This window comes from Clinocottus analis, unplaced genomic scaffold (assembly GCF_023055335.1).
Source record: "Clinocottus analis isolate CAN_PGR_092001 unplaced genomic scaffold, fCliAna1.0.p SCAF_5, whole genome shotgun sequence".
In the NCBI taxonomy this organism is placed as follows: Eukaryota; Metazoa; Chordata; class Actinopteri; order Perciformes; family Cottidae; genus Clinocottus; species Clinocottus analis.
Genome location: NW_027176207.1, coordinates 7,929,752 through 7,943,150, shown reverse-complemented (window position 1 = coordinate 7,943,150; position 13,399 = coordinate 7,929,752). Strand labels below are relative to the sequence as shown.

The following is a 13,399-nucleotide window of genomic DNA, read 5'->3' as shown; positions in this document are numbered from 1 at the left end:
CTCCAGTGTCAGAGACGTGCAGAGGAAAGACAACGCCAAGAGGTTCTCCCAGAGGACTCCTCGGTCTGAAGCTGACATCTGGGCTCTGAACCATTGAAAGGTTTCCCCGCCCTGCAGCTCACATCCTGCCAGCCTCCTGCATGTGCTGCTCCATCTGAGGATCAGGACCACGTGTTGGTGCTTCTGGGGGAGACCATGGGGACACACTCGCAGAGGAGAAGAGAGGCAGACAGTGTTGCAAGAACAGGACTTAGGATTGTTTTGCAAGACGTGTTGGATGAAGTTTGATTTTTCTTCTGACAGCATACAGAATGGAAGAGCTGCTCCGAGTGTGCCTGTTTGAAGTCGCCATGATGTCATTGGAGTAACTGAAGGAAAGAAAAGGTACGAATAAAGATGTGTGAACTGATAGATTTTAGTTTTCTCTTATTTTCTAGCAAACATTGTTTTCTTATAATGCTAATAATCCATAGCTGCTAATTTGTTAAGAATGCTATTTAATGACAAATAAAATCATTTTTTTGGACAAAAAAATGTATGTTAATTTAATATTGTTTAAATAAAAAGAAAGTTTCACAGTGGGTTGCAAGTAAAACAAATAGAAGCTCTCATAATGTATTAATTAAATTAAGTACATAATATGTATATGCAATGAATGGGGAATATGTATATGTATATATATTTTTAAAAATCATAAATTATTAGTCACTATATTTTCCATATACGTTACTTTTTTTTGTCAGTTGTTACATGAGCAATTAATCCTGTAATAAGCACCAACATTACAATGCTTTCTCTGAGAAACTCTCTATGAAATAATTGGAAAAGCATTGATATGTACATGTAGTGAGTCCCGAAGCACTTTTGACCGTAAACCCTGTCACCCTCATGACACACAGGTGACACACTGCTCTCAGTCACAGCACCCTGGTTTCCTAAGTGATGCTGCTCCTGAGGGAGAGCAGCTGATTGGCTCACTGAGCCTCAGAGCTTCAGGCCGACTGTGCGTGTGTGCGTGCGTGTCTGTGTGTGTTTTCGTTAATGATCCACCAATTAGTCACACAGTGGTAACAGTCACCTAAGCACCTCGTCATGTGTCGGCACTGCACAGGGTGAAAAGCCATCACTGCCGCCGTGTTTTTTGGGCTGTGTGCGGGGTCACAACAAAGTGTTTCAAACAACGCAGCATCAGTACCATGCAGTTTCTCTTGTGGCGGCTTCACTCACCACAGCAACCGGCTGCTGCGTGACAGGCCATGCAGGTGAGGGAGCGTGGCAGACAGTCCCAGTCCCCCCACGACGTCCCCCGACGATAATCTGCCATACGCACCATCAACAAAAGAACTCTCTACTGCTGCCACAGTGTCACCGCAGGAGAAGTCATGCTCAACACCGGCAGAGAGAGAGTAGACGACGAGAGTGACATGTGTGTTTGTCCACACCTGCAGGTCTGAGGATGACGGGCCAGGCGGCTGAGAGAGAGCGGTCGCCGCACAGTCTGTCGGTGAAGACCACCTTGGAGGAGGAGATCGGTCGAGCTGACAGTATTCTGAGCAGGTGAGGACAGCTACGAGATCACAGTGTGTTTGTCTCAGAGGTTTGTTTAGTAGTAGTAACAAAGTAAGAAAACAAAAAGTAGTGAAAGCCCACATGTGTGTGTTTGCTGCATGGTGTTTCTTCACCCCAGGGTGCCATCTGTGTGCGATGACACCTCCTCAGAGCTACAAAGAGTCGCTGCGCTCGACCCTCATGGACGCAATTCCAGAAATTCATTCCAAAGGAACGGAGCTGTCTCAAGGTAAAGTGACTGATCCCAGTAGGTGAATCATTATTGTGCATATTTTTATTTTTAAATTGTATTCATTTTGTAGCAAAGGTTGCCTGACGTTTACCAAAAAAAAACAGCCCAGGACTCAGATAAAGTATACAGAGTGTTTTTAGTCTTTTTAAGGTCACACACTGGGTAAAAATACATATAAAGTATTCAAGCTCACAAAGACGTTGATGACCAAAGGGTCATAATAGTCAAGTGAGAGACTTTGTGTCTCCAGAGAAATGAGTTTCATCTTGTTCTGTCATAAAACTAACTGTGGATGTACTTTCTATCACACAATCTTAAGGAAAAAGAGCAAACATTTAATAAAAACCGAGACAATCCAATCAGTTGTGATTAAAGAAAATTCCAGAAAAGGTTTGGTTGACCATTGCATTTATAGATAGATTTTAAGACAAACCTTTTTTCAAAAACATATCCTGGATGCATATTTCTTCTTTGAGGACATTTTTCACAAACAGTTTGATATTGTTAAGCTCAAAGCTGAGTTTGAAAATTGCAAATCACCTTGGATAAAAGCGTCAGTACAAAACATGCAATGTGAAGTCATTTAAAACATAAATGTATTACATTATTTGTGATTCCTAACTGAACAGCACTGTGATCAAGTGTTTGTTTCTGAATATCTTCTGTGTTTCTCTGCAGCTACTTAGAGACGTCTTACTTGTGTCATAGTTGTTCTTATCTTTTCATATGAAATCATTAAAAATGTTATGAGAGCTTGTACGTTTCCTGTGTGTGTCAGACTGGTGAGCCTGGTGGTGAGACTGCGAGAATGGGCACACAGGAGCCTGCTGGAGGAGGAGGAGCGGCCGGACTCCTTCCTGGAGCGCTTTCGTGGCCCTGAGCTGCGAACGGCCCCCAGCCGCATCAGCAACACGCAAGCAGATGCCAATGGCAACAACGCCAAAGGGATCTTTAGGTATGACCGCCCGCACTACGCACTTTGATATACACTTTAAGCATTGGGTGACCAGAAGAGAAGAAACACCAGGACATCAGAGGGTAAGAATTAGGCCTCAAACTCTCCATTCAGTCAAACATTTCCTCTTTGAATAAATGTTTTAGAAAAAGAACCTGTAAGCTCTCAGTGGTGTTGATTCAACATGATGTTTGATGTTGCTGTGCACATGTGATTGCAATACACTGTTCTGCTTCACTAAGAAAGAAAAAATATGGGGAACACATTTAAATTCAATACAGTATAAGGAAACACACATTTAAAGTAGTGATATCTATTGCAGAGCTGTTGTATTGCAGTGCTTTATAACTTGCAGCTGCTAAAGTAACATGATAACTACTCTATAAACTACAGTTGTGTACCTCTCCATGCTTTCAGGAAAAAGTGGGATTTTTTTGTGGTGTCCCCATCCGATGACGCCTACTACCGCTGGTTATTTGTTATCGCCATAGCAGTGCTCTACAACTGGTTCCTGGTTGTCGCCAGGTAATGACTCCACAGGCGCTATGTGCTGGTGATGGATGTGGTGAATGGGGGTTCTGTCCTCTTACAGGCTGGAGCAGTACATATTTGCTTTTCTTTTTCTATTCACAGGGCATGCTTTGAAAAGCTACAGGTGGGCAATTACATCTGCTGGCTGGTGTTGGACTACCTCTCGGACTTTGTGTACATAATTGACACTTGTGTCCGACTTCGCACAGGTAACCTAAAATACACAACAATTGTCTTTGTTTGGAGTTGAGTTTCTGGCCATGTGAGAATGTATTATGATATTCACTGCTACTCTTTGCTCTCCACCAACTCCTGTTGGACATAATCTGGCTCTTTAACTGCTAAATGCTATGTGCACCAGCTAGTCCCTAACTTTGTCCGTTGTTAGCGTGTAACATTTAATTGTCTCTAAACTGTCAAGAGAAGGAGAATCGTGTGTTCTTATCTCTTCTCACAGAAATAGACGTGCAACGTCCAGTCTGCTTCTCTAGTGTCAATATACTGATAAACAGGTGTGTGTGATTAGAAGTGCAGGCGTGTGACTAAACTTCCCTTGAGAACCAGACATTTCTAGACACAACTACAGCTGCATAGCTGTGTGGTACTGACCTCGCTAACCTCATCTGAACTTCACAAGACATGAATATGAAAAGCACCTACAGAAATTTTAGATTGATATTATCACCGTCCAGTCTGCCCCGAATGTAGGTTTATGATATATTTCATAGAAAACAGCAGCCTAGCAAGCAACGTTACTGAGAGTCTCAAACAGTAAAGTTCCAAACAGAAAACCAAAACAATGAGCTGAAAGGTGCTTAAAGGCAGATATAAAACACGACAGTGGGTTGAGATCACGCCTCAGCTGACTTTGTGCGCTATTCTTCTCGTCTCAGGGTTCTTGGAACAAGGCTTGCTGGTGAAGGACCATGCCAAGCTCAGAGACAGCTACGTACGGACGTTACAGTTCAAGCTGGACGTAGTGTCCATCCTGCCCACGGACCTGGCGTACATCTCCACCGGCATCCATACGCCACAGCTCAGGTTTAACCGTCTGCTTCGATTTCCACGCATGTTTGAATTCTTTGACCGCACTGAGACGCGCACCAACTACCCCAACATCTTCCGTATCGGCAACCTGGTGCTTTACATCCTGGTCATCATTCACTGGAATGCCTGCATCTACTACGCTATATCCAGTTCTTTGGGATTTGGCTCGGACACTTGGGTGTTCCCAAACATCTCAAAACCAGAGTATTCCTCTTTGACTCGGAGTTATGTCTACTGCCTGTACTGGTCAACACTCACTCTCACCACGATTGGAGAGATGCCTGCACCCGTGCGGGACGAGGAGTACCTATTTGTGGTCTTTGACTTTCTCGTTGGGGTTCTTATCTTTGCCACAATTGTGGGAAATGTTGGCTCCATGATTTCCAACATGAATGCCACCCGTGCCGAGTTTCAAGCCCGGATCGATGCCATCAAACACTACATGCACTTCCGCAAAGTCAGCAAAGACCTGGAGACACGCGTCATTAAATGGTTCGACTATCTCTGGACCAACAAGAAAGCAGTGGACGAGAAGGAGGTGCTAAAGAATTTGCCAAACAAACTGCGGGCTGAGATTGCAATTAATGTACACCTGGAGACCCTGAAGAAAGTACGCATTTTTCAAGACTGTGAGGCAGGCCTGCTGGTGGAGCTCGTGCTCAAACTCCGCCCCCAGGTCTTCAGTCCGGGGGACTACATCTGCAGAAAAGGAGATATAGGGAAGGAGATGTATATCATTAAAGAGGGGCAGCTGGCTGTGGTGGCTGATGATGGGGTCACGCAGTACGCTCTCCTCACCGCTGGCAGCTGCTTCGGAGAAATCAGCATCCTGAACATAAAAGGGAGCAAAATGGGAAACCGTCGGACAGCCAACATTCGCAGCTTGGGTTACTCAGATCTCTTCTGCCTCTCTAAGGACGACTTGATGGAAGCAGTGGCCGAGTATCCAAACGCTAAGACGGTGCTCGAGGAGAGGGGCCGGGAGATCCTTATGAAGGAGGGCCTGCTCGATGAGAATGCAGAGAGCGGCGGACTGCAGAAGGAGGACACAGAGGAGAAGATGGAGAGGCTGGAGTCCTCCCTGGACACCCTTCAGACTCGCTTTGCCCGCCTTCTGAGCGAATACAAACACACTCAGCAGCGGCTGAAGCAGCGCATCACTCAGCTGGAGCGGCATCAGAATCAAACAGACTGCGGCGCAGACGCAAGCGATGACATGGGTGCAGACACTGAGGCGGTCAATGGATCGGACCCTGGGCCTGTCGCCCATACAGATGGGTCTCCACAACGGAGTGGTGTGCAAATGGAGGACACAAAGAGCCCAGCAAAGCTGTCACACTAAGGATATTTCAGATTGATTCTTTCACCGTGAAAATGTTTAGCTGAGTGTAAAGAGATGTGTGCTTTGAGTTCTTGTCTGGACCAAAGCCAGTGAAGTGAATGATATGTTTATATGGTGGCTTTAAAGTTATATCCCAGATCATACACACATCATGCACACATTATGTTGATTATATTTTAATTTAAACTAGAGGACATTGAAAACCTACAAATGGAGCTCAAATGTCACTTTTTTAGATTTCCAACTAAAAAGCTCTGTAAATTGCAATTTATTCTAGTTTTTGGGTCCCTTGTAAACATCCTGTGTTCGGTTGCATCAGCGAAGGGACTCAGTTCTCTCTACATGTTACATATTATGCTCTGGCCCTGAACACCTCGTCTCTTGCTGCTCCTCCTGGGGAAAAAGTCCAAGGAGAGATGGTCGAAGGTGATATGCTGACTTCACATACACAACACACACAATTATTTTCCAGTGTCCTTATGTTCTGTTATGTTCCAGGTTGTATCTGAATCGGTCTACTTTAGTGATTATCATTGCAACCTTTTGACATTGTATTTCCTACTTTGCTGTTCTGAGGTTGTGCATTGAAAATAATTATGTCTCTGTTAAAGTGACTCCCTTGTAATGTGCAGATTGTTTTTTTTTCAGTTATCCAGTCAATTTTCACTCACTATAAAATATACATTGTCAGTCCTATATTAGAATGAGTGGGCCACTTCATCTCCGTTTGCATTTTGTGGCTCCCATTTCTGTTGTGGAGACTCACTCTCAGCAGCCAGGGACTGGGAATTTTCCAGTTATTCGGCCCTGAGCATTCCAGGATACAACTCAACCACATGAGCAGTGTCGATAAGCACAGCTTGAACAATGCCTCTGCAGCAGATCTGGCGATAATAAAGGGGCAGTAGGTAGTGAGTGCATATCCCCTGCAGCTCCTGAAGGACTGGGTGGGATCAAGTGCCATGGACAAATCTCCAGTTACCGGCTGTCGGCTGGTCAAACAGCATGAATATATATGAAGCCTCCACGTCACACTAGAAACTAATGGCATGTCGCTAGGCTCACATATCAAACCTGTTTTGTGCGCATAACAGGAAGATCTTGGCCGAAATATCTCGAGCTAAACCTTTTATGTAAGATTTTGTAAGATTCAGAGTTAACGTGTAATTTGCAAATGAAAAGATATCTACATATGAGCAAATTGTATTTATATTTTAATTTATATTAAAAAGATTTCAGTTATAATATTTCAATGAATGGGTTTATCATTGAAACATTTGATTGTTTATTTAATCTAGACTAAAATTGTTTCACTTTAAAACCAAAGCTGTTCCAGTCCGTGGTGACTTGACCCATAAACATAGTTACATACATGGATTGTGGATGGACGACACCAACATTTAGTGTGGCTATTTGGATATAGATGAAAAGCATGCTCCTTTAAAATGTCATGAGGTCAAATAAAAGCAGTATTAATTAGTAACTGTCAAATTAAGAGCAAAATACTTTCCACCAATCACATCGGTCTATGTGCAATTTACCGAAACGTACCTGCGGGGTGAAGGATTGCAGATCGTGGAGACTTCAGAGCAAAGCGTTGGTTAATCCAGTGAAACATGTTATCACAATGTTAAATGCTTCATGTTGAGAAGAAAGTGTTTGCCAGCAGCCATGGGTTTGATGGGATTTGGTCAGCGGTGTCGAATATGTTTTTCTCCACTGACGTTACCATTAAATAAAGGCTTGTGTATTGACGAGACAATCCCAACAGTCCAGTGACGAGCTTTTTAAAAGCGGTTTGCAATCAAACCGCATGGTTACAAATCAGCAGAAATAGCTGGAGTTTGTTTCAGTTACTTAAATTGCTGTGCATATTTTCTCCTCCGTTTAATGAATGGTGGAAATTTGATGTATTTTCTTTATTTCCCTTTTACTACGAGAACCACATGAACACACCATTATCAGTCAAAGTTAGAACAATGTTGGTTGTATTCCGTTAGATATCGCTGCATTACTTTTTTCCCCCTTGCTTTGGTCTTAATGTTGCTTAAAAGGAGGAGCAGTTCAGTTAGAAAAAGGTTGTGTCATATTTTCATATTTAAATCAAACTGATGACTGCCAGATGCTCCGACTGTTCGGTCACTTTCAATTGAATCTGATCAAACCACATCCACACAGACCTGGTGAAGCGGATTAGCTGAGTTTTGAAGGTGTTCAACTCTTCCCAAATAAAACCTAACGATGTTTTACTGTGATCATTTCTCTCATCATGAATGTTATACGTTATCAGGTGCTTAAGTGCCAATATAGACAATAAGAAAGGAAAATTAAAAGTAATTCAATAGAAAAAGCTTAACTCAGCCATTTGTCACATTGTGAAATTCACTGAAATTCACTGATTGTGTTGGAACACGTTGTTCATGTTCAATCTGCTCATACACTGCTGTCAGCTCCATAAATAACAGGTGCACTGAACTTTTCACACACGCACGCCATGTGTGCAGGACAACTGGTGCAGAGTGTCAAAAGACCGCAAGGCTTCTCCCGACAGTGACTTCCAGGAATAACAGGAACGATCTCTGAGCAAGAAGTCTTATGACAGGAAGTAGATATGTACATTGATCTCTTCAGAAAATATGCACCACACATTTTTTTAAATGTTGATCCAAGTGATAAACATTGTCAAAATGTAAAAGCAGAAAAGAAAAACACGCAACACATTTTTTTCTGAATATAACTATATATTGTTTTCAACGTGTAACAGCTTACAAACTGCATTTGAAAATCAAACAGTATCCGCTGCTCTTCATTTGGAGACATCTCCCCCCGATCACTGGGACTCACTGCATGGAGTGAAAAAATCTACTGTATAAGACAAAGTGTGACAGCAAAGGTAGTCCCCTTCATAGTAAACACAACTATTACTTTTACTTTAATGGGGTCGAGCTAATAGGGCAAATAGTCCAACAGTATTTGTCAAAGTTCAAGGTACTTATGATCACTGTAGAAATTAGACCAAAAGGAAATATGATTTCTCCTGTAATAGCTGTGATTGAATAAGAAGATGTAGCGAAGACAGTGCAGGGCTGCTCGTACGTGTCGGAGCTGAAAGACTGCAGCATGCCGCCTGCGGTCTGTGGACTGATTGGCTGATGGTTTCCACGGGGACAAATGCACCGACTAGCGCATTCGCATGTGCAAGCTGTGCTTGGGTCCATCCACTCGCTCCAACTTCTCAAAGTGTTTCCTAGCATTACGGATATTGATGAGAGTGGCTGCAGATGCTGGAATGAAAAACAAGGAGTTGTACTATGCCGATGTGGTTTCCTAACTGCACATTCGCTGCCGAGAAATGTTCATCGTCACTACTCACGAATGGAGGGGTCCGACATGATGACCATGACATATGTGTTGGAGGTGAAGACGTCGATGAAGGCCGCAAAGTTGGAGTTCCTCACTTCCATGCTTTGGAAAGAGGCTGCAAGTTTACTGGAATACAAAAGAAATACATAATCAGAAACATCATAAAACGTTAGCGGGTGACATGTGTGACGGCGAAGTTTCTGCAGAGGGAACTCACCTACAGCTGAGTTTGAACTGTTTTATGATGTTACTGATCTTCTCGAACCGGTGAGCGTCGCGCTGCTCTTTGCACTGATAGTGGGAGATCACCTGTATTTACAAAATGTGGTGAAAAAAAAAGTTGTTTTTTTTAATATATATATATATATATATATATATATATATATATATATATATATATATATATATATATATATATATATATATATATATATATATATATATATATATATTTTTCCTGCCCAGAACCCAGACCAGAGTAAGTGGTATCTCTCACCAGGAAGGTGGCTCGCTCAAACAGAAGGACTTCGTCTGCCTCTATAATCTGCGCAAAGTTTCTCAGGTTCGTTTCCAGCTGCTGGACGTTTGGGATGAGCTGGTACACTATGCTAGACCAGGCCTGCGAAAACATTTAAATGTTTCTTATGGTCTCAACTCCATCACCAGACATCTAAACATACAAGCAGCCAAATGTCACAACCTTATACAAGGTCTCGTCCCAGATTGATGTCCTGAAGCAAGTACAAGCCAGAGGTCTGGACAGTCTCTTCAGATCCTCTTCACGCTCCTTGAAGATCTGTTGGAACAGTTATGACAGTCACATGATCAAATCAATCAATCAATTCATTCATTCATTAACAAATATGCCATCCAGGGGGCGGGAGGGGATGAGGGGGAATTAAGAGCCCTTTGTCAGGCAGTGAGGAACATCAAATATGTGGATAAACAAGGGGACCACATTTGTATACTTTTGTTAAAGTTATCCAGTATTACAAATATGATGATTTGATGTTATACTCAATGTTACCTCAACTATTGAAAGATTTTTTATTTAAAAAAAAAAAAAAAAAAAAAAAGGTATAAATGGCATTCATTAATTTCAAGGGTTTTTCTCATTTTAACTGGATTATTTATTTGAGTAAAATCATAGATTGGCAAATTATTGGTACAGACGCTCCCTGAAATAAATTACAAAATGGTTTAAGGTCACCTTATTTTCATGTCTTGTGATTTTCAATTTGAGTAAAATCACAGACAGAAAGTTTTACCACACACACCACAAGAGCCCCAAATGTACCAAAGAAAGCAGTTTGTGGTGACCCGGTGAACATGGCTGCCTATTTATGAGCTTCTGTTTTATTTATGAGGCGAGCGGAAGACAGCTCTCAAAACTGTTAAACTTACCAAATCTCTCTGGTCCTCCTGCACCAGATCCATTTTGTGGACGAGGCAGAACACTTTCGCGTCGGGGGAGTTCTGCAGGATGGCCTCCAGACACGACTGGTAGTAGTGCATGTCTTTCTCCAGCTCGCGGCTCTCAACGTCGAATATATAAATAAGTACTTCTACATTTCTAAAAATGTTGTCCCTCTGGCTGGTGAAGTAGTTCTCCATGAATGTGTCTTGTCTGTTGGGTAAAGGGAGCACAGAGCAACGTTTCACAGAGGATTTCCAGATTGAAGAAGTTGCACCAAAAGTGACAAATAACAAACAAATGCACTTTACCCTCCACAGTCCCACAGGTTTAGAACCAGATTGCCAAGAAACCGTACATGGGAGTGCTCCACGTCAACTGCATTTAACAAAGGATGTAAATATTGTTTTATAGATGATAGCTAATGAATGTGGCATTATGGGGCACCTTTTATTTTAAAGCACTCTTACTTGTAGCTCCGAGGCGCCGTGTGTCTCGAGCTATGTAATTAGCAAAGATGATGGATCTCATACTGGTCTTTCCAGAACCACTTTTTCCCATCAGTAACACCTGAAAGCACAAATGCCACAGATGCACTTATCACTGGAGATAAAGTCCTGTTTATTCTCTACTCTCAGGAATAGAGGTGGAAGAAATATCTAGACTCTTTACTCATCAACAAAATTAGCAGTATTGCAACATTAAAACAATTCACATGTAAAAGTCCTACATTTCATACTTTCTTATTTGTCATCTTACAACACTTGTCTGCATATATAATATTGTTATTGTAGATTCTGTACTGTGTTTGTATTACTGTTTCTTTATATAACCTTGTTTGTTTTTTTACCATGTGACTTTACCAATCTGCTGCTGTAATCCAGCAAATGCCCCGAACTAATAAAGGAAAATAGTATCTTATTTGAAATAGCAAATACGAACCATCAAAATGTGATTATACACTATTGGAGCTATGGTCATTTTAAGGTATTGGAAAACAGCTCAAGCTCGACATGAAGAGTGAGTAGAGGCATGAAACGAAGGTACTCGAGTAAAGTACAACCACCAACACATGCGCCACTACTCGAAGAGACAATGATCAGCTGATTCACCTTTTTCTTCATTGCTGTGCTTGACATCCCCCTCAGCAGACACGATGTCGAGTATTTCTCTGAGCTGCAAGTCGGATGACTTTAGTCAGCGTCTGCAGCAGCTCTCCTCTCGCTCTGCTGCTGAACAGACACACATAGTTTCACCTCGCTGTCACTTCGCACTCACGAAGCAGAACACCGATATTACGACAAAATTACCCCTTTAAACACTTGAGCGACGAACGAGTCAGACCCGTGTATCCAGTCACGAGTTTATTAGACACGGACGAACACACAAAACAGTTCAACAACTTGACTTCAACTCTATGTTCTGTTCCGGATAAACATCTAAGCTAAAGCTAAGTTAGCTAGCAGGACAAGTAGTCCAGATATATGTATTTGTGTTAGCTTAGCCGAGCTGAACGGCCGAGACGAGCTCGCTAAGTTAACATCAGCAGTGTGTCGTCTACTTACCCCGGCAGGTAGATCGGTGACTTGGAGTCAAGCAACTTCAGACGAGCAGTTGTTCTTTGTTTTCGGGACTACAGTTATACTCATTACTTGATGGAAGCAGGAGTGAAGTCGACATCAGCTGCTTCCTGTTTACGCTAAAGTCACATGATGGGCTGCTTGGGTTTGTGCCCAGAGTTTTGTCTGACGGTCAGATTTGTGCTCCATTACCGGATCATGTTCACTACAGAGGCCACATACACATTACATATTCAAGGTTACACATGTTTTAAATCAGGGTTAGAAACATTTGGAAGCATAACGTTAAAATTTGCGAACAGGCATTGCTTTGGGGAAGCAACAAGGGATTCCTTGTTATTTTCTTCTTGTCAAAATAGGTTTAGTACTATTAGTACATGTAGGTAAAGTTTGCGTAAGAGATACTTTTTAATGCATATTTGCAAAGTATACTGCACTTGCTACGAACAAGAGTGAGACATTTATTTATAAGAAACTATTCAAGGTATTTGAAAGGGCTGCAGGATTTAAGGATGAGTTTAATGTAACTCATCGACAAGTAAACTACTGAACATAAAACTTAACATCAGACATGTTTATTTAATTACCTAAATTACTTTAAATTGTTTGTTTTTTAATGCTAGTATCAATATGAAGTAATGTCTATTTCTGCATGCAGTTCAAAAATTAACCATCGGGTCAACTTTTGATCTGGAATAGCACACAGACACCATCTTTCGATCATGTGAGGGGAACGTGGTTGTTCTTGAGTTTGCACCCCATGCTTTATTATCTGCGTGTAAGCAAGGTGTTGTTTTAATAAACAGGCATAGTGCACAATACACGCGTTTTTTTTTTTTTTGGTTCAAGGTTGTATAGCAAGTATTCTGCTATTTCGCCTTGAAGCTGGCATGAGATTCCCAACCAGGAAACAAAAGAGGAGGAAGAAGAAGAAAACAACAGCGCCGTGGTAAAGTTTGTTCGCAGTACCAGACAATGACCACCAGATAGCGGTAACCACTTATGACCTCACATCCGGGCGAGCCTCCTGGATTTTGTAAATGCAATTTGCTTTCACTCGCATTTAAATCCCCCCTACTTTATCTGTACTGTCCGTAAACAAAGACATTTTGCACTCAATACCACGACCTTGGTGTACAATATCAAAATAGCACAACCTTCTTAACTGTGTCTGACACTTCTTCAGCTGAAGAGAAACCAAATTTGTCTTAAACAGACATTGCCGTAATAAAGCCCATGGTGATGGAATATTTTACTGACCTCATCTGCTTGCAGTGGAGAACATACAAAAAAAGATTTGAAATAAGGACTTCCTCTTGAAGCGAACTATGATTACCAAGAGGGACACAGCAGCAACAGACAAAGA

At 42.0% G+C, this 13,399-nt stretch overlaps 2 protein-coding genes across 2 annotated transcripts; one reads left to right on the top strand and one right to left on the bottom strand.

Annotated features, from left to right (window-relative positions):
- Nucleotides 1-1,456: 1,456 nt before the first annotated feature.
- Nucleotides 1,457-5,676, top strand: cnga2b (cyclic nucleotide gated channel subunit alpha 2b). Its single transcript, XM_068600869.1, has 6 exons — nucleotides 1,457-1,557; nucleotides 1,688-1,798; nucleotides 2,580-2,756; nucleotides 3,174-3,281; nucleotides 3,390-3,496; nucleotides 4,181-5,676. Exons 1-6 carry the CDS (start codon nucleotides 1,457-1,459, stop codon nucleotides 5,674-5,676), a joined length of 2,100 nt encoding a protein of 699 aa, XP_068456970.1.
- A 2,733-nt stretch (nucleotides 5,677-8,409) lies between these two features.
- On the bottom strand, nucleotides 8,410-12,155 carry rraga (Ras-related GTP binding A). The gene is made up of 10 exons (XM_068600872.1): nucleotides 12,019-12,155; nucleotides 11,566-11,682; nucleotides 10,924-11,023; nucleotides 10,765-10,831; nucleotides 10,444-10,666; nucleotides 9,740-9,835; nucleotides 9,536-9,658; nucleotides 9,257-9,348; nucleotides 9,050-9,165; nucleotides 8,410-8,960 (listed from the first exon to the last, which is right to left on the bottom strand). Exons 2-10 carry the CDS (start codon nucleotides 11,590-11,592, stop codon nucleotides 8,857-8,859), a joined length of 948 nt encoding a protein of 315 aa, XP_068456973.1. The 5' UTR covers nucleotides 11,593-11,682; nucleotides 12,019-12,155; the 3' UTR covers nucleotides 8,410-8,856.
- Nucleotides 12,156-13,399: the final 1,244 nt, after the last annotated feature.

What these genes read in the sequence shown, in the direction of transcription:
- rraga (XM_068600872.1), bottom strand. Translation starts at nt 11,592, where the DNA reads ATGTCAAGCACAGCAATGAAGAAAAAG. An exon ending in ACGGCGCCTCGGAGCTACAA is followed by an intron (nt 10,832 to 10,923) that starts GTAAGAGTGCTT and finishes TGTTAAATGCAG; the next exon opens with TTGACGTGGAGCACTCCCAT. An exon ending in CAGTTCAAACTCAGCTGTAG is followed by an intron (nt 9,166 to 9,256) that starts GTGAGTTCCCTC and finishes TTTGTATTCCAG; the next exon opens with TAAACTTGCAGCCTCTTTCC.
- cnga2b (XM_068600869.1), top strand. Translation starts at nt 1,457, where the DNA reads ATGACGGGCCAGGCGGCTGAGAGAGAGCGGTCGCCGCACAGTCTGTCG. An exon ending in AGGAACGGAGCTGTCTCAAG is followed by an intron (nt 1,799 to 2,579) that starts GTAAAGTGACTG and finishes TGTGTGTGTCAG; the next exon opens with ACTGGTGAGCCTGGTGGTGA. An exon ending in TGGTTCCTGGTTGTCGCCAG is followed by an intron (nt 3,282 to 3,389) that starts GTAATGACTCCA and finishes TTCTATTCACAG; the next exon opens with GGCATGCTTTGAAAAGCTAC.